Raw genomic sequence first — 20,641 nt, 5'->3', positions numbered from 1 at the left:
GAATACCAAGGTTACTGAGTGGTGGTGTCTAAGTCGTTACTTGTTCATGGAGAAGATTGTTTGTCATTACTAGACAACTGGGTAGGCGATCTGGGCGAGAGCGAGAGATTATTGTCCAAGTTCTTCACGAGAGCGAGAGATCAATAGAATAAGATTTCTTCAAAGGTATGTCTTCCGTTCCTTTTGTATTTATTTTTTAAAGCATGTTGTAATTTGTTCAAAGTTGCATAACTGTTCTGTATGTTTGTGAATGCCTTTAATTCTGTCACAATGGATTTGGATTGATCGTGCTTCCGTTCATGGGTTATCTTTGATAAGAGTTCCTTCAATTGGTATAAGAGCTAGGTTCTGATATTCCAAATCCATTGATGTATAGAATTGCATTTATACTCTTGGTGGGTTAAGTATGTCTACATTATGTTTAAGTGTTAAATATGTTTGTGGACTGGATTATTGGAGTTTCTGAGATGATTGCTTATGGTTATTGAATTCTTTTACATTCTTTTGTTAATCCAAGGAACTTTTTCTTTTTGCATGAGCATCTTAATTTATTTTTTAAAACACTAACGTAAAATTTAAATCATAAGTTTAATTATTTATTACCCTAATAAATCAAATTCAAAATCAGATACACTCACGTGCAGATCACGCATCATTCTAAAATGGCCCAAAACTATCCCTGCACGTTCGGTTATTCGAACTCGGGCCATTTTCCACGTCGGCAACTTACACCGCCTCTCCTAATGGCAATTGCGTAATTTCACTCCACGTATGGAGTCTCAGGAGTAACGATGAAGTTATCTGGGTAAAAATCACCTACAAACAGAACCACACTATTCTCCTCCTTGCAACCACTAACGTAGCCATTAGGTTTGACTTTTCTATTAAATGTTGACCACGTGCAGATCACGTGGCGGTGATCTGAAACGCCGTCAGAACTCGGAATTATTCGGATTGCTTCATTTGTAATGACCTCAGAAACAAAATGTGTAATTCGACATGTCGGCCGTGGCGATCTTTTCTTTCCTTCTTCTAAAATACTCTTTAGAGAAGACGCTGTGATTTGAACGGATCATTCCGTCTCTGAGAATGAATATTGAATTGACTGTGAATTGCTCATCGTTCTTCTCTTTCTTCTTGATTTTCTCCATCTTAAGTTTTTTCTGCTTGTTGTTTGGTTTGTAGTTTAACGTAACAAGAATTTGATCGAGAGGTTACCAAAAATGTTGGAGGATCAAGTGGCGTACTTATTGCAGAGGTACCTTGGAAATTATGTGCGAGGACTCAACAAGGAGGCTCTGAAGATCAGTGTATGGCAAGGTTGGATTCATTTCAATTCCTGCACTTCATGTTTCGTCTTCTTCATTTTACTTCTGCTGCCTTCATCGCATGAGTGTTAGTTTTTGAAGTTCTGCAAACATTGTACATATATTGTGCTTTTGGTCTTAGGTGGTTGGTATTTAACTTCGTGCAATAAGAAAAATGTAATTCATATTCGGAATAGTTTTAAGGTGGCGAATGAGAGGATAGTATTGAGTTTGCTAGGAAGATAGTAGGTGGGATTAAACTATGTTCTTGATGAATTAGTGACTTACATTTCTTCAGTTTGGACCTTATTGTCATTCTACTATGGATATAACTTCTAAGGCATAGTGGTCCCCTGCGTTCGCTAGATGGATGACCCAAATTTTGAGGAGAAAAAAAGAGATTCACCGGCATTTTGAAAATTAGGTTTTTTGACCCTTTGCTGACGTCATATTCGGGTGAAATTACCAAATGAACCTCGCGCATGCATGCTTTTTTGCTCTCTTGCTCCCTTTCCTCTCACACATATCACTCTCCTCTTTCTCTTTCTCTCATGTTATCGCTCTTTGGTACTTGATCTCGCTCTGTCTCGCTTTCTGGTGGGCGATCTCGCAACACGAACTGAATAGAGGGAGAGGAAAAGAAGAAGATGGCTGGAGCTACTTGTGTGGACTCGTTGGAGCTGGTGCATGGTCTCACCGAAGTTGGTCACGCCGGAGCTGGTTCTGAAGTTGGTCAGGCTGGAGGAGAAAAGCACTAGATGATGAAGAGAGAAGAAATCGAAGGAAGGAGGAAGAGAGAAAATAAATAAGAATAATTTTGTAAAATTGCTTGATGATGATGTATATAAGGTTCTAGAGATATTGATTGGTCTTTTGTGGAGGCTTATGACAAATCTGAGAGTATTGCTAATATTATGGGGTGAAAGGAAAATTGAAGTTAAAATTGTATTAAAAGGGGGCCATACACTATCAATCAATGTCTTGACTCAATGCAAGAATCATTATGGATTACAAATGTCTATGGCCCAAAGGTCTACAAAGAAAGGAGATTTTTGTGGCCAGTCTACAAAGAAAGCTTTCGTGAAAATATCTCCTAATTGTTCTCCAGTCTTCACATATTCGGTAGACGCCAAACCTCGTTGTATTTTTTCCTGAACAAAATGACAATCAATTTCAATATGTTTAGTACGCTCATGAAATACTGGGTTGGAAGCAATATGAAGGGCAACTTGATTGTCACACCACAACTTGGTTGGAACTATAGTATTTAAGTCCAACTCAATCAAGAGTTGATGTAACCACATAATTTCACAACTGATTGTGCCTATATATTCTGATTTAGCATTTGATCGTGAGACTACATTTTGCTTCTTACTCTTCCACAAAACCAAATTGCTTCCAACAGAAACACAATAGCCAGAAGTCGATCTTCTGTCCTCTTTTGATGCTGCCCAATCGGCATCTGAAAAACATTCAATCATCATATGGCCACGATTTTATATAAGATCCCACGTCGAGGTCCATCCTTCAAATACCATAGAATTTATTGTACTGCAGCCTAATGATCTGCTATTGTGACTATGTGAGGTCATAAACGGACTCAATGCTTACAAAATACGCTATGTTTGGTCGTGTTACTATAAGGTGATTTAACTTTCCAACCAATTTTCTATATCTTTCAAGATCTTTAAATGGTTCTCTATCTTTTAGAAGTTGCAGATTAGGCATCATTAGAGTACTGCATGGCTTGGCTCCCATTTTTCCTGTCTTAGATAGAAAATCAAGCACATATTTTCTTTGTGACATAAAAATACCCTTCTTGCTTCTCATTACTTCAATACCTAAGAAGTACTTTAGCACTCCTAAGTCTTTAGTATGAAATTGACTTTGAAGGAAAGATTTGAGAGACAATATACCTAATGTCTTCTTCGTCACAAGATCCTGAAACAAGCAATAACAGGGATAAAATAAGACACAACAATTAAGGTCACGAGTGATTTGACTAATAGAGACCAAATTAAAGGAAAACTGAGATAAATGTAGGACTGACGTCAGAGAAAGAGATGGGTCGAGCGTCAGTTCCAAGAACAGAAGATTTCTGATCCATCTGCTAAGGTAACACTGGGAAGAGATGTAGTTGACAAAATGTTGGAAAATAAGTTGGGATTACCCATTGTGTAGAGGATGAAAGAAGACAATAATTCGTATTATCTGAATTAGCAATGGTTGTAATAGGGGTACATGCAGATGATGTAGAAAATGCTTTAGATGGTTTATGGTACTGTTCAAATTCATTGATCTCAACTACAGAATTAACAAAGAGCTGCTTAGATGAACCATGGGTGAATGGAGCCGTCGACTAAACCACATTAGACATCATTGCGACCTCTTTTACAAAAGAACTTCGAACTCGAGCAGAATATGGCCACAAGATCCTCACAAACAGTTGAAAGAAAGACGAACCAAGGAATTAGAAATAACCACTTCTCCAAATATCTTTCCTATCGAGTGTGCTTTGTTGGATCTAAATGCACAGACACGTCGGAAAACGCAAATCGAGACAAGCCTAAGTGATGGCAAAAAAACGAATGCTCCACACGTCGACGCGTGTGACGGAGGGCAGCAGATTTCAGTGGCGCGTGTGACTCACGCGTTGACTATTTTCCGGCTAAACTTTGGTTTCTTCTGAGTTGGGGAGTGATGAAAAAACACATTGGTAACAGACTGACCTCGTGTGCGACAGCGGCGGATTTCCGATGGGGTGGCGGCGGCGGCAATGGCAGAGGATTTTAGTAGCGGCAACGGGTGTCAACAACAAAGAAAATACTCCAAACCCAAAGTAAACTCTCCTAAAAGATGCTCTAAACCTAAAACCTCAAGGGTTCACAAATCTCCAAATTACTCGCAAAACCCTAATTGCCCTAGGAAATACCTAAAGGTCTGATACCATGATAAAGTTAGAGCAAAATATGAGAGAACTCATCATCATTCTATACATTAGAGTTCAATATATATAGGCATACATGGAAATCCTAACTGAGAATGGTAAATAAATATGGATAAATGCTGCTTGGACCATTTTAACTTCTCAAGTTCTTACATGATCATTTAAAGCAATCTGGATGTTGATTACTTAGCTAGCCTCACTAAGATGAGAAATATATTACACCTAAGCCATCTTTGTTTCCACGATCTTTTGTTTTAAGGAGATATTGGTTGATGGATATTCAAAAATTACATTTTGGTACAGTCATGTGTTGTAGGAGACTAGATTTTGGCTTAAAGCATTAAATCAACTAATAAAGGTTATGAGTCGATGAATCACTCTTGGGTCCATTTTGATAGATTCTACTTCCTTGATTACCTAGAATGAGTTAGAATCTCCAATTTCATCCATTGTACTATTTTATCATCTTGGATGCTCCATTATATTTAAAAAAAATTGGGGGGGGCGCAAAAGACTAATAAACTCCTATAACTACACATATACTATAACACTCTTAATTGTTCTCAAAGATTGCATCATGCTTAGTGGGTCCATCGTTAATCTCAACATTTGCAAGATATTTCGGTGGAAGCTTTTCTTCTATTTGTTTCGAGCTTGTTCGAGTTTTAAGTCTTTTGGAATTTGGGTTTCTCTTGAGTTATGTGTTTAATTGGATTGTTGTACTTTTTCTCTAGAGTTTTAGTCTTTATGATATAATTTGGTTCTAGCATTGTATTGGTATGCTCGAAGCTTTTTCTTTGTTTCCTCTCATGTACAAGCATTAGACTTTTACATTATATTTATGAATAGTCTCGTTTCTGCTAAAAAAAATGGGACAAAAATCATTTTAGGCCTTAAGAATGGATCTTTAATCAATTATCTCCATATCGCTTGGGTGGGATTACTGGTATTATGTAAATAGAAGTGAGAACTAACTAATAGAGGATAATAGTAGGGTTAAGCACCATTATAATATTAACCATAGAGCTTGGACAAGGAGGTCAAGTTCATGATTTCTGCCTGTATCAGGTTATGGATTGCGGTGAGGGCATAATAAATTCTTTATGAGCTGGAAACTTTTATGGGTTGAGGTTTTTCATAAAATATCTGAATTTGAATACGATCAAAATAATTATAGGGCATTGCATTGTCAAGTATGTGTGCAAGCTCTATTTGTTATCATATATGTATTTAAAGTCCTTACTCCTTTGGTTTTGATTGAACTTTCAACTTGTTCATGTTATTCTCTTAGGTGATGTTGAGCTAACAAATATGCAACTAAAGCCAGAGGCACTCAATGCATTGAAGTTGCCTGTGAAAGTTAAAGCCGGATTTCTTGGATCAGTCAAAATTAAGGTTTGTGAAATTTCCACTCGCACAGTCCATGATCATATTTCACGGTTGATTATTTCCTTTTTTTGAAATTCTTCATTGTATTTATTGTATTATATTTGCCGTATTTTATTTTTTCTTATTTATAATGGAGTGTTCTTCTATTTAAGAAACCCTTTCCTCCCAAGAGAAATAAGAGAAATTAATATTTTTCAGCATGGTATCAGAGCTTCAAATATTTTGGAACCCTAAAAAAACCCTAATTTTCTGAAAACCTAAAAGAGCCCTAGCCTTGTTGCCGCCGCCGTCGATCAACATCCGTTCATTTGCCGTTGCCGTCGGTCAGTTAAAGCTCCGTCGGATGTTGCATCTCAGCCGTCGGTCGTCACTTCCCAGCTGTGTGTTTCACATCCTACCCACTTGATTTGCCCCGGGGCTGTCTCTTATACACATCTAGATCTGTATAAGAGACAGACCTAAAAGAGCCCTAGCCTTGTTGCCGCCGCCGTCGATCAACATCCGTTCATTTGCCGTTGCCGTCGGTCAGTTAAAGCTCCGTCGGATGTTGCATCTCAGCCGTCGGTCGTCACTTCCCAGCTGTGTGTTTCACATCCTACCCACTTGATTTGCCCCGGGGCTGTCTCTTATACACATCTAGATGTGTATAAGAGACATATCATAGGGAATACAAAAAGGTTTTCCAATTTGCAATAAGAAGTCTGTATTATCTTTGCACAATGATGATAGTGTCTATAATATCTGTAAAACTCTTAGGTTTGAGAGAGAATCTGAATACTCTATTCATTCACCAAAGATATGAATATATACAAGTGTACAAAGCATAGAAAAGGAAAGAAATATAACAAAATATTTACGATAATGGAAAACCTTAACAATAGAACTATAACTCTCCCCTTCAAGTTGGAGCATATATGTTACTCATGCCTAACTTGTTACATAGATAATCTATATGTGTTCCATCCAATGCTTTCGTGAAGATATCTCCTTATTGTTCTCCAGTCTTCACATATCCTGTAGATACCAACCCTTGTTGATTTTTCTCACGTACAAAATGGCAATCAACTTCAATATGTTTTGTCCTTTCATGAAATACTGGATTAGACGCAATATAAAGTGCTGCTTGATTATCACATCACAATTTTGTCGGTGTGGTGATTTCAAATTCCAACTCAACAAAAAGTTGATATATCCAAATCAATTCACTCACAGACTGTGCCATTGCTCTATATTCTGATTCCGCACTTGAATGTGACACCGCATTTTGCTTCTTACTCTTCCAAGAAATCAAATTACCACCAACAAAAACACAATACCCTGAGGTTGATCTTCTGTCTTCTTTAGATCCTGCCCAATCGACGTATGAGAAACATTCAATATTAATATGACCATAATCCTTATATAATAAACCACGTCCGAGAGCACCCTTCAGATAATATAGAATCTGTTCCAATGCAACCCAATGATCAACTGTAGGGCATGACACGTACTGACTCACAATACTTACTGAATAGGCTATGTCGGGTCGAGTCACTGTAAGGTAATTAAGTTTTCCAACTAACCTCCTATATCTTTCAGGATCTTTTAGCAATTCTCCATCCTTTATGAGCTATAAGTTGGGCATCATTGGGGTACTACATGGCTTAGCCCTTAGCTTTCCTGTTTCAGTCAACAAGTCAAGTACATATTTTCTCTGTAATAATAGTATTCCTTTCTTGCTCCTTATTACCTCAATTTCTAAGAGGTACTTCAACATGCCCAAATCTTTTGTATGGAATCAACTATGAAGAAAGGTCTTTAGGGACTGGATACCTAAAGCATCATCACTAGTAATCACAATATCATCCACATATACGACTAACAAGATGACACCGCCTTCAGATCTCTTAACAAAGACCGAATGATCTGACGTGCTCTTTCGCATTCCAAAGCTTTCAATCACCTGACTAAATTTACCAAACCATGCCCGTGGACTCTGCTTTAATCCATACAAAGATTTACGAAGGCGACACACCGTTCCATTCTCCCCCGGAGCAACAAACCTTGGTGGTTGCTCCATATACACCTCTTCTTGAAGATCACCATGAAGAAATGCATTTTTAATATCAAGCTGATGTAAAGGCCAATGATTGATTGAAGTTAATGAAATAAACAACCTCACAGATGCCATTTTTGCTATAGGAGAAAAAGTATCAGCATAGTCAACACTATAAGTTTGTGCATAGCCTTTCGCTACAAGGCGCGCTTTTAATCGAGCAACAGAACAATTAGGATTGATTTTAACTGCAAACACCCATTTGCAACCGATAGCCTTCTTTCTTGTAGGGAGAGAAACTAAATCCCAAGTACAATTATCATCTAAGGCAGTCATCTCCTCCACCATTGCGGCACATCAACAAGGATGAGACAAAGCCTCATGAACAGTTTTAGGGATGGATACAGACTCTAAGGATGCAATGAATGAACATGTGGAAGGTGACAAATGGTTATATGAAACAAAAGAGAAAATAGGATGAGCACATGTAGGTTTACCTTTACGAAGAGCAATAGGAAGATCATCACTTGTTTCTGGATCCAATGACGAAGAAGACTCTGGTATAGGGCATGGAATTGGAGGATACGAAGAAGTCTCTGGTACAGGCCATGGAACTGAAGGAGGTTATCGTCGAGTATAGGCCTTAACGATGGGTGGAAGAGTAGAGGTAGCCACAGGTAGAGATGAATCAGGAAGAGGATCGGAGGGAGAAATAACTTTGTAGACAAGGAAATCATCCTCTAATTCCTTATGTTCTCCCCAACTCTTATTCGAAGAGAGACGGTGATGAAAAAAATGAGGAATGTTAAAACATGTGACATCAGAGGAGACGAAATATTTATTTAGACTAGGACAATAACACCCATACCCCTTTTGAACACGGGAATAACCAATGAAAATACATTTAAGAACTTTGGATCTAGCTTGGTATGCTAAGGTTGTGAAAGGGTTGGGAAAAAACAAGGCACCAGGCCTGGATGGTTTTACACCAGAATTCGTCCTAAAATTTTGGATTCAACTAAAGGATAACTTCACAAAATTGTTTGATGAATTTTACAACTCTTGTGTTAAAGAGAACTTCATTTGCTTAATTAAAAAAAAGATAGATGTGGTAAAAGTAAAAGATTTCAGGCTGATCAATCTCACAACCCTTACATATAAAATAATTGTAAAAGTATTAGCTGAAAGACTCAAAGGGATCATGCCAAGTATAATAGCTCCTACTCAAAGTGCTTTCATTGAGAGGAGACAGGTCCTTGACCCCATTCTCATAGCCAATGAAGTCATAGAAGATTATAGATCCAAAAAGAAGAAAGGTTGGATCTTTAAGTTGGACTTAAAAAAGCTTTTGATAGAGTTGATTGGACCTTCCTAGAAAAGGTGCTTTATGGAAAAAATTTCAATCCAAAATGGATCTCATGAGTAATGGGTTGCATCGCCAACCCAAAGTTCTCCATCTTCATTAATGGTAGGCCTCGAGGAAGAATCAATGCAACAAGAGGAATTAGGCAAGGAGACTCCCTTTCTCCTTTCTTATTCATCTTAGCTAGTGAAATGCTAAATGCCCTAATCACTCATAATCACTCGTTTGCATGAAAAAGGAAGATATGAAGGCTTCACGGTTGGTAAAGATAAAATCCTTGTCTCTATTCTCCAATTTGTGGATGACACGAATTTTTGCAAGTATGAAGATGCCATGCTAGATACTCTTTGGGCTACTGTTGATCTGTTTGAGTGGTGTTCAGGCCAAAAAATTAATTGGGAAAAATCAGTGTTTTGTGGCATAAACGTAGATTCAGACAAGTTGGTATCAGTGGCTGCTAGATTCAATTGTAAAGCTGAGCAACTTCCTTTCATTTACCTCGGTCTTCCTTTGGGTGGATACCCAAAAAGGTGGAGTTCCAGCCGCCAATTTTTGACAAATTTCAAGGCAAACTAGACAAATGGAGAAGATACAACCTATCTCGAGGAGGAAGGGTGACCCTTTATAAGTGAGTACTCTAAAATCTTCCTGCTTACTATATGTCTTCCTTCTTGGTGCCAGGGAAGGTGTTATCCAGATTGGAAAAAATTTTGAGAAACTTCTTTTGGGAAGGCGATAAAGGGGGGAAAATAAACCACTTAGCCAAGTGGGAGTAGGGTCTAAAGCCCAAGAGGAAGGAGGTTTAGGGCTTGGCGGTTTAAAAGAAAGAAATTTGTCTCTTTTAACAAAATGGGGATGGAGATTTATGAATGAGAACTCCTCCCTTTGTTGTAAAGTTGTTAAAAGCATACATGGCAGCAGCTTGTTTGGTTGGCACACTTCAGGAAGGGCAGGTTGTAGTCTTAGAAGCCCTTGGATCAACATCTCAAGATCATGGCTGAAAGTGGAAAATTTGGCTGTCTTCAAAATAGGTAACGGCTGCAGAATAGCATTCTGGTTGGATGCTTGGATCGACAATACTCCATTCAATCTCCGATTTCCTAGTTTGTTCCAAATAGCTCTTCAACCAAATGGCTTAGTGTCGGATCATTGGGATAAAAACACATCCTCTTGGTGCATCTCATTTAGAAGACTACTAAAAGAGGAAGAAATTTAAGATTTTCAAGTTTTGTTAAGCTTAGTTGCAATAATAGAAGTGAAGGATTGCTTCGACAAACGCTCATGGTCATTGGAATCCAATGGCTTTTTCACGGTTAAATCACTAGTCACTCATCTTCGCAAAGCCCCTCCAATCGATAAATCTTTAAGACAAGCACTTTGAAAGTCTAAAAGCCCGAGGCGAGTAAATATAATCATTTGGGTAATGATATTTGGAACTCTAAACTGCTCAAGTGTGCTGCAAAAGAAGTTATCCTCCCATTATCTTTCTCCTAATAGATGTGCTTTGTGTAAAAGGAATAGGGAAGACCTTCAACACCTTCTTTTTGATTGTGTTTATGCTCAAAATTACTGGTTCTCATTATTCAAGACATTCAACTTAAGTTGGGCTTTTGGGGAAGCATTCAGAGATAACGTCCAACAGTTGCTAGTAGGTCCAAACCTTATGAAAAAAAAACAAATTTTGTGGGTCAATGCTGTTAAGGTAGTGCTGGCAGATTTGTGGTTTGAATGGAACCAAAGAGTCTTCCAAGACAAGGAAACTCCTTGGTTCACAAGATTTGAAGTAGCCCAGCTTAATGCCTCTATGTGGAGCTCTCTCACTAGCACCTTTGCAGCTTACTCGTGCAAAGAAATCAGTTTGAATTGGCATGCCTTCCTTTCTCAGGAACTTTGAAGCTATCTTCCCAAAGGAATTTTGGCTAGCCGTGTTTTATTATTGTTCTTAGGCTGTCTTGCTTTTAATTTGTTCCCTAAGTACTGTTATGAAACCTATTATTTAATCTTATATTATGTCCTTCGAAAATGATGAGGGTGCTAGGGGAGTGTCAACGTAGTTGAGATGTTCTGGTGCACCTGCTGATCCATATCGTATCCTTGTATTCTGAGCATTAGTCTCACTTCATTTTCTTAATGAATAAAGAGACTCGTTTCCTTTAAAAAAAAATCCCTTTTTTCCTCCATTCTTCTTACATCACTTTTACCCAATTAGCCCCATTTTTCTTAGATCAATTTTCTTCTTGTGTCAGCTTGTCCTCATTTAAATTCCTTCCCAATGTTTGAATTCGTATACAGGTCTTTTTTCTTGTTGCTTGATTTCGAGTCGAACTCTGAATATTGTAGACGACAATTTTGTTTTTCTACTGTCCCGAGCGAAATGCTGAGTTCTGGATTTGTGGGCATCTTTTTAGTTCTCAAGATCATCTTGAGCTTGGAATTCAGTTTATTTCCAAAAGGTTCAGTGGCAAATCACTGGGATGGCTCTGTCATCAATGGTCTATCATTTTCCGTCGATTGCTTAAGGAGGAGATTATTGAGTATCAAGAGTTGCTTGGGAAAATTTCATGTAGAAGGTTTCAGATAATTTTGATAGAAGAACATGGTCTTTAGAGGCATCTGGGAATTTTTCAGTGAAATCCCCCTCAGCCCACCTGTCTCCCTCTTCCCCTTTGGACAAAACGTTCTATAAGGCACTTTGGAAGACTAAATGGCCGAGGCTTGTTAACATTCTTGTGTGGATCATGGTTTTTGGACACCTAAACTGCTCGTCAACAATGCAAAGGAAAATTCCATCTAGCTGTTTGTCCCCCTCTATTTGTCCTTTGTGTAAACAGCGTGGAGAATATTTGTTGCATCTCTTTTTCACTTGCCCATACTCAGCGCAATGTTGGTGGAAATTATTTTCTATTTTTAATATATCGTGGGTGTTTGGAGAGGTTTTCAGAGACAATGTACAGCAGCTCCTATTAGGCCCACACTTAAAAGGGAGTTCTTGGCTGATTTGGTACAATGTGGTTAAGGCTTTGTTGGCTGATTTATGATTTGAGAGAAACCAAAGGATGTTACATGATAATCTCCTTGGTTGGTCGGATAGGTTTGAAACTGCTCGGCGGAATGCTTCTTTGTGGTGCACTTTATCCAAGCATTTTGAAGACTATTCCATTCAAGATTTTTGTTTAAATTGACATGCTTTTATTTTTCTGGCTTTTGGTATTTGGAAATGATGAGGATGCTATGAGGGTGTCAACTTAGTTGAGATTCCCGGGTGCATCTCTTGATTCTTCCTCTTGTATTTTGAGCTTTGTCTCATTTCATTACATCAACAAAGAGACTCGTTTCCTTTTTTTTTTTTTTTAAAAAAAAGAATTCAGTTTCTTGACCAAATTGAACCTTGTTGTGGTCTGAGTGAGTTCTTTTGTCCGCCTTTTGAACTGGTGGAATAGATTCAGTTAGCTTATCAATGGGACTCAAGTCTATTTTCTTTTGATGTGTTAACCACTATTCTTTTAGTGTTGGCTTTCAACTTGGTGCTAAGGTATAGTTGGTGCTTAGGCAGTAAATTCCTTGACTTGCTGTCTTCAGTTATTGTTTTGAACTTGGATAAGAAACAATTTCATTGATGAATGAAATAAGCCAAAGTAGTACATAACTTTCTGGCTGAATCTGCTCCCTCAAAAAGCTACACATGGAGCTGCCATGGATGACTTGTTGGCTTTCCAATACATGGCTTGGTTAAGGTGCAGATGGACTGCTTCAGTTTATCATAGTCTTTCAGCCATTCTCCTTTTCAATCCTTTCTCAGTTGAGCTTTACGGCTACTTGAAAGAGTATACTTGTCATTTTGTTTCAACTTTGACTTTAGAGTTTTTGAGTAACAAGGTTTCTATGTCATTAATACGTTTTCATCAGGTTCCATGGAGCAGACTTGGTCAAGATCCTGTCATAGTGTATTTAGATCGAATCTTCTTATTAGCTGAGCCTGCTACAGAAGTTGAGGGACACAGTGAAGATGGTATCCAAGAGGTCAAGAAAACTAGAGTTCGTGTAAGTTGTTGTTGATATTATTATTATTATTATTATTATTATTATTCTGGGTGGGGGGATGAAGAAATCATACACAACCATATAAACATCTAATTTCTTCACTCTTAACATGGAGCAGGAAATGGAAATCAAACTATTGGAGAGGATGCAGCGAACAAAGACAGAAATGGTAAGTCTACTGTAAGCACTATGATGGTCATTTCGCTTCCTCTTATATGGTGGTTGGCGGTTGTTAGTTTTTACATCAGTGGCATAAAGGGGATGCAAGTTTTTTGTATGAAATCTTAATCGGGTTTTCTCCACCAATGGTTGCTGAAATTCATCATGCTCAGTGCATTGGCTAACCATTAAGGCCGATGAGTTTTAATCACAATGGCTGTGACCCATGAACCTCACAAGTAACAACCAATACATAAATAAATTATAATTCAACTTCAACATATTTAGCATGGAGATTAATGCCTTAATATTTTTTTTTGGAAGAAGAAACCGAGCGACAAGAAAAATTCCTGCTGCTCATAGCAGCATGTATAAGAGCTGAAATGGGGGTAAAAGAAACATTAAGGCATTAATTTTCATGCTAAATATGTTGAAGTTGTATTGTGAATTGTGATTTATTTATGTATTGGTTGTTACTTGTGAGGCTCATGACCATAGTGACTAAATAATGCTGAGTACACCTAAAAAACCCGCCTCCAGAATAAATAAATAATAAAAGAGTATGAAGAACAAGTAGAAACAGCTCATTTATCTGAGGTAGGAAACTCTGTCCCTTTGTTTTTTTTTTCAGGGGCTTGCACACAAAGTCACACTCAAGTCTTCCGAGATATTGGTGTATAGTCATTTATTCTACATCTCTAGCTTTCTTAACTTCGGGTCCTAACACTAAAAGAATAGTGGTTAACTTAAATAGCCTTTGTGTGTGTGTGTGTATGTGTGGAGAAACCATAAACACACTGAGGCTTATTCTTCTAATGTTGCGACTTTAAGAGCATTGAAGACAAAAATTTAAGTAAAAATCAATTCTATTAATGATGATAGCAGTGATGTTGAAGATATTCTTTTAGAATTTTTTTATTAAGTGATAATTGTGGGTTTTATTTTTTTATTTTAAAATTTTTTTATTTCAAACACTTTTGTATGACTCATGTTTAGCCATAATAGGTAATATCAATTTAGGATTTGTAAAATGTTTGAGGCTTACGCCTTATACTGCCTCGAGGCTTATGTCTCGATTCTCCAAGAGGTAAACCATCAAGGCCTCCTTTAGCCTTTTAAAACATTGGCATTTGTCTATTGTTGAAAAATACTATACTGTTCTATAGTGAGTAGAAATATCCGATTGCACGTATGTTCTGTTTAATGAAAACAAAAAATTGTAATGACAATAAGAAAATATCAAAAGTAACTAGATGAGTAGTTATGGACAAGAAAATTCAAATTATGCTTCAACAATTATCATAACAATGGTTATCTTCAAACTTCAAATATCTTCAAAATATCGGTTGTCATTCTGTAGTTGATGAAGATTAAAGAACATTCATTTGATTATTTCATTCTTAATTGTCTGAAAAAAAAGTAAGTGTGCATGGTGTCTGATTGAACTTAGCTTCTAGGATGAAATGTCCTCGGGCTTGATGTGGTGATGGTTTGCGTTTGGTTTCATTTTATATGCCTGATGCTAGGGTAACTGTATGTGAAAAATTACTTGTTTATATCCTGATATTGTTGGAGCCTAATTTCAGACTCTCTCTCCTTCCTCTTAATTGATTATTTTTAGTGCAACCATATGTGAAATATTTTTGTTTTGCATGACTTTAGTGACCTTTCCCCTTTCTTCTGGGTTTTCTTTTTCTCTAGAATAACTCGTGGTTGGGATCACTGATCAGCACAATAATTGGAAATTTAAAGCTTTCGATATCAAACATTCACATCAGATATGAGGATATTGAAAGGTAAAAAAAAGATGTCTCTACTTCATGCGCTTGATTGGTTTGTTTAATAACACAAGTTTCCATTTGCAGCAATCCTGGACATCCATTTGCAGCTGGTGTGAGTTTAGAAAAACTTTCAGCTGTTACAGTAGATGATGATGGGAAGGAGACTTTTATAACCGGCGGTGCACTTGATCGTATTCAGAAGGTCTGCTTCCTACACATTTTATTTCTTTAATGTCCTCATCCCATTCCCCCCTTTGTTACCGGTCATGAAATGGGATCTGTGTTACTGTTGGAAAAGATCCAATTACGTGCATGCTTTTGAACAAATATCAATCACACACAGATTGCGAAGACTGGAGCATTCAACTTGCAAACCTTTTATTGCTGTCAACTGTTCATTTCTACTTCTATTTTTATTTGTTTGTAGGAAAACAAACTTTTAATTGGTAAAGCGATGTTACACTTTTTTTTTAAAAAAAAAAAAAAAAACTTTTTCATTAATTAATGTTTTTGGACCACCCCTTCATTGACCAAACAACTTCTTCTGTGCTTTTAGATGGAATTTGACTTCCCTTCTTGACACTATGAATTGGATCAAATTAATGTTTTTGGACCACCCTTTCAAGGGTTGCAAGGCAGACTTATGGACCAACTTCATTTGTGCGGTTTTGTCTAAGATTTAGGAAGGGAGAAATGATCGTGCTTTCAAAAACAGATCAAAGCCATCCAAATATATTCTTGAATCTCCTATTTTTATTGCTCTTCAAGACTTTTATGGCTGATAAGGCATTGATTAAACTTGATGATGACTTTGCCAAACTGGACTTTGATGGAAAATGGAGGAAAATTGGTAAATTTCATTTGAAATTTGAAAACTGGTCTTACAAAGCACATTCTCATCCAGCATTCATTGTTGGTTTTGGGGGTTGGCTTTTTCTGAAAAACTTACCTTTGTCTTTCTGGACTTGTCTAGTTAGTGGAACAGAATCATTTAGCAGGATGAGTGGGTCGTGATTGTATTCAAAAGTTAAAAGAACTTTAAACATATACTGAAAGCATGAATCATGATACTTTTGGTTTCACTCAAAAGTATCATGGTTAAAATGTTGGTTTCTTGCTGGAAAATCTTTAATTATTGGGGGGCCTTCATTTTCCAATATTGCTAGCGGATTGCTTCTCGGATCAGATCTCCTCTAGTTAATTTAGTTTGAGTATTTTCTGTAATTGTTTGTTTTGTTTTGCCTGGTCTTGGTTTATGTTGAAATCGTTTTTTCTTGTTACTCTTTTGTATGGGTTGAGTTTTAGCTTTGGTTTTATTTATCTTGAGGATAGTTTGTTTGGAAAGGATGAGGACGCTAAAGGGGTGACAACCTAGTTGAGATTCTTAGGTGCACCTCCTGATCCTTAGGCCTTTTTGTTCTTTGTATAATTCTCTTATACTTTGAGCATTAGTCTCATTTCATTTTATTAATGAAGAGACTCGTCTCCATTTAAAAAAAAAAAACGTAATCAATTAAGGATTTCACCAAGATATCCTAATTTTCTGATCCTACCACATCACAAGGTGACCCCTTGCTCCGTTTCTTTTCACCTTGGTGGTTGATTGCCTTAGCAGAATGCTACAACGGGGGTAGACATAGGTCGTATTGAAGGATTCAATGTCAGTAACACAGGGCTCAACATCAATCACTTACAATTTGTGGATCACACTATTCTTTTCTCATTGTATGAAAAGGATAAATTTACCAACCTCTTTGCGATTATTGAATCCTTTGAACTGGTCTACGCATCAATCACTCCAAGTCTAAAATCATGGGCATTCACATTGACGGAGACACGGTTGCATCCTTGGCTGCTTCTTTCGGGTGCAAGGTCGGTGATTGGCCCTCCACTTACCTCGGCCTCCCCTTGAATGGTAAAACATATTCAAGTGCATTTTGGGAGCCCATCATTGAGAAGGTGGAAAGGTGCTCAACATCTGGAATGGTACTTATGTCTCCAAGGGCGGCCGTCTCACTTTAATCCAAGCAACTCTTAGCGACATCCCTACATACTATCTATCCCTCTACAAGATTTCTTCAAAGGCCGTTGACCGAATTGAAAACTTTATAGGAACTTTCTATGGAATGGGTATGATGACAAAAGAGGTATCCACACAATTAGATGGCAGAAAGTTCAACTCCCTATAACTGAGGGGGACCTTGGATTGATTGACTTGAAGATACGGAACAAATGTCTTTTGGCAAAATGGGTTTTGAGATATAACTTTGAGAGAGATGCTCTTTGGAAGCGTCTAATCAATGCTATATATGGTTCCCCATTATAACCATATATATCGCTCAAATGAAAGATCTCATATACACGAAAAATGAAAGATCTCATATATACAACAAATGAAAGATCTAAGGGCTCATGGACCTATATCGCTCAAATGAAAGATCTCATACATGACAACATTACCCATATGATTGGCAATGGGGCAAATACCTTATTTTGGAGTGATTTGTGGGCTGGCTCCACCCCTCTCAAGATGGTTTTCCCTAGACTTTTTGCTCTTTCTGGACAGAAGGAGGTCTCTGTTGCTGATTGCTGGAATTATGCTTATCAAGCATGGGACCTCAGGCTAAGACGACACCTAAATGAGGTAGAGATTGATGTATGCCCACTATTTTGATTTCCCCTACCAGCCCACGGGGAAAGACACTTGGAAATGGAGCTTAGATAAGACAGGCCAATTTTGATTGAAATCGATTACGCACCACCTCGCCTTTGGTGGCAACAAGTAGAACACTCCCCTTTACAGAAATATTTTGAAAGGTCCCATTCCCAAGAAGATTCGATTCTTCCTATGGGAAGTAAGTCATGGAAGTATTAACACAACATACGTTCTTATTAACTAAAAAGGCCCCTTGAATTGCATCGACCCTAAATTGGTGTGTTCTCTGTCATCCCTATGGAGAGTCAATTATGTATCTTCTAGTTTTCTGCGACTTTGCACAATAATTTTGGGAGAAAATGCTCGCATGCTTTAACTATCATGTGATCTTTCCAAATGACCCTCTCACCTTGTTAAATATGCTCCTTATTGATTTTTATATTTCTTTGTTTCCAATTTTACTAATTCAACTTGTTGCTCATGTCGTGTTTCTGGTTAACAGGTCGTTGAACTCAACCAGTTGGCAGTTTATCTTGATGGTGATATATCCCCTTGGTGTATGGATAAACCGTGGGAGGATTTGCTTCCATCAGAGTGGGACAAAGTACTCCTCTTCTCGCTCTTCTTCACAAGTGTTTGTATCTTTTAATTTGGAGAAGTAGTATTGTGTTTCTGATATCCTATTCCTTTTAGGTATTTCGTTTTGGTACCAAGAATGGGAAACCAGCTGAAGGTCTTGCTGAAAAACATGGCTATATTTTGCAACCGGTGTCTGGATATGCAAGGTATACAAAGTTGCGGGAAAATGATCTTGCAGATAGCCATGAACCTCTACAGAAAGCATCAGTATATTTGGATGACGTGACACTCTGTTTGTCGAAGGTTATAAATATATGTCTGAAACTCCCTAAACTGTAGTTTTGGGTTAGAAACAAATTTTGTTGGACATGGAAGAACTGATGATAACCTTTGATTCAGTTGGACTCATCAATCCTAACTCAAAAGAGGAATTTTGTTAATACGATAGGGGATCCTTCTGAAAATTCTTTTATTGTGGAAGCCTAGCGAGATGTCAAAAGAAAAACAAGAAAAACTTTATTCTAGAAAAGGTCTTTCTGAATGATTATTTTGTATTTCTTTTGCAGAATGGGTATAGGGATATTCTGAAGTTAGTTGATAATTTTGCTGCATTCAATCAGCGATTGAAGTATGCTCATTATCGGCCTCATGTTTCTGTGAAAACTGATCCTAGTTCCTGGTGGAAGTATGCTTTTAATTCAATTTCTGACCAGTTGAAGAAGGGAAGGTAATTGGAGCAGTTGTGCTGTTTTCTCTAAAGTATGCGTCACCATTTGTTATTGAATTAAAATCTTCTCTTATGATAGAAGCAGCTGGGAAAATAAGCTTTTTTTTTTTTTTTTTTTTTTTAAAATTTTTATAATAAACGTATTATTTTTATATATTTTAGACATTTAATTGCAGTTCTTATTTGAGTTAGGTGATATGTAGTATGTTTAAATAGAAATGGTGTTTTAATCGAACTTTTATTTGAGTTGCATGTAACCTTTCTAAAGATGGTTGAATGTAGAGAAACACCAGGTGACTGGTTTTCTTTTTCTCTGGTTGAGTAAATATTTTGTGTTGCTAATGTGTGGTCAATCATTAGAACGAGCATTATAAAAGGATATATTTTTGAAAAGGAAACAACAAAATTTTCATAGATATAATGAAAAGATTGAATACAAGGATACATAATAAAGCAAAATATAAGACAAGATAAGGGGATCAATAGGCGCACCCGACCATCTCAACAAGGTTGACACTACCCTAGTGCCCTCATCATATCCCATAAGGTACAAGATGAAGATAATAAAGTTTAACATAAAGAGGAAATAATACAATCAGTAATCTCTTCAAACCAAGAAATAAAGTAGCCTCTAATCTAGGGAAGTAAAAGCTCTCCAATTGAGACAAATGTCTTGCACCGGGAAGCTTGAAGATGCCTTAGAAAGAGAGATCTAGGTGGATGGATCAAGTCTGGTAGCTTCAAAACGATTTATCCACGATAAATTTATCTACGATAAGGATTTATCATGAAAAACTCTTTGGTTACTTTTGAACCAAATTCCAGCAGGTAAAGCCTTTACTGCATTTATCCAGGTTCTCTTTTTCAACTTAGGGCCACCCAATATTTGAACAGGTTTACTTTTTCAACTTAGGGCCACCCAGTATTTGAACAACATTATCTTTGAAGGAGGCACCAAATGCCCATTGAAGATTGAAAATGTCAATAAGCTTCTGCCAGCATGCCCTTGAAAAGTGAGATTCTTTATCTGGCAAGTTTTACATGACCGTGCAAGTGCGATGCATCATCACCAAGAAGCTTCCCTAACTCGTTGGGCCGTTTTGCTGTTTCCTTTGTCGGAAGGTGGAGGAAGTTTTGGATTATATTCTTTAGTGCTGCAAGTTTGCTAGTTCTGTTTATTGAGTGGTTTTGCACTGGAGAATGGCAGCCTGAGGGACTTCCAGCATGGCTAGTAATAAAATCGGAGGCTGAAATAACAACACTGCTGACCTGTCCTTCTTTATTAGACTTTTCGAATGCCCCAGATTTATTGGGGGATAGAAAAACTGGTTCGTTTAAAGTTATTCCTTGGCATACCTGCTGCTTTTCTGACGTGTTTAAAACAATTTGGGGGGAAGATAAATCAGCTGAAGGGCTGGTGAGGGGTTGTGACTTTTCCTCTTCTTCCTCTTTATTAAATGAATTGCAGGGGACAACTTTGTTTAATAGTTGAACGGCTGAAATCTTCTTTCTCATCATTAAAGACAAATCTTCATTTTTATTTGTGACGTTTCTTCTTCCTTTCCAACTGTCATCTTGTGACCTTTCCCCTTCATCTGCTCTGTTTGGCCAGAAAGAACTCGCCGGCTTGGCATTCGACTGTTGAAATTTTTCCGTT

General features: G+C 37.5%; 1 protein-coding gene across 2 annotated transcripts in view; it reads left to right on the top strand.

Annotated features, from left to right (window-relative positions):
• Positions 1-974: 974 nt before the first annotated feature.
• Positions 975-20,641, top strand: part of LOC120078006 — a 136,766-nt gene continuing 117,099 nt past the window's right edge. For both annotated transcript variants that reach the window (XM_039032178.1, XM_039032177.1), the window contains exons 1-9: positions 975-1,320; positions 5,546-5,649; positions 12,948-13,082; positions 13,201-13,251; positions 14,943-15,037; positions 15,107-15,224; positions 18,181-18,282; positions 18,372-18,560; positions 18,824-18,984. In XM_039032178.1, coding sequence (XP_038888106.1) covers positions 1,224-1,320; positions 5,546-5,649; positions 12,948-13,082; positions 13,201-13,251; positions 14,943-15,037; positions 15,107-15,224; positions 18,181-18,282; positions 18,372-18,560; positions 18,824-18,984 — 1,052 coding nt within the window. In that variant the 5' untranslated portion in view covers positions 975-1,223. The remainder of the gene's footprint in view (positions 1,321-5,545; positions 5,650-12,947; positions 13,083-13,200; positions 13,252-14,942; positions 15,038-15,106; positions 15,225-18,180; positions 18,283-18,371; positions 18,561-18,823; positions 18,985-20,641) is intronic.

Source organism: Benincasa hispida, chromosome 5 (genome assembly GCF_009727055.1).
Source record: "Benincasa hispida cultivar B227 chromosome 5, ASM972705v1, whole genome shotgun sequence".
NCBI lineage: Eukaryota > Viridiplantae > Streptophyta > Magnoliopsida > Cucurbitales > Cucurbitaceae > Benincasa > Benincasa hispida.
Note: the sequence above shows the minus strand (reverse complement) of the source record. Positions and strands in the feature narration are given on the sequence as shown.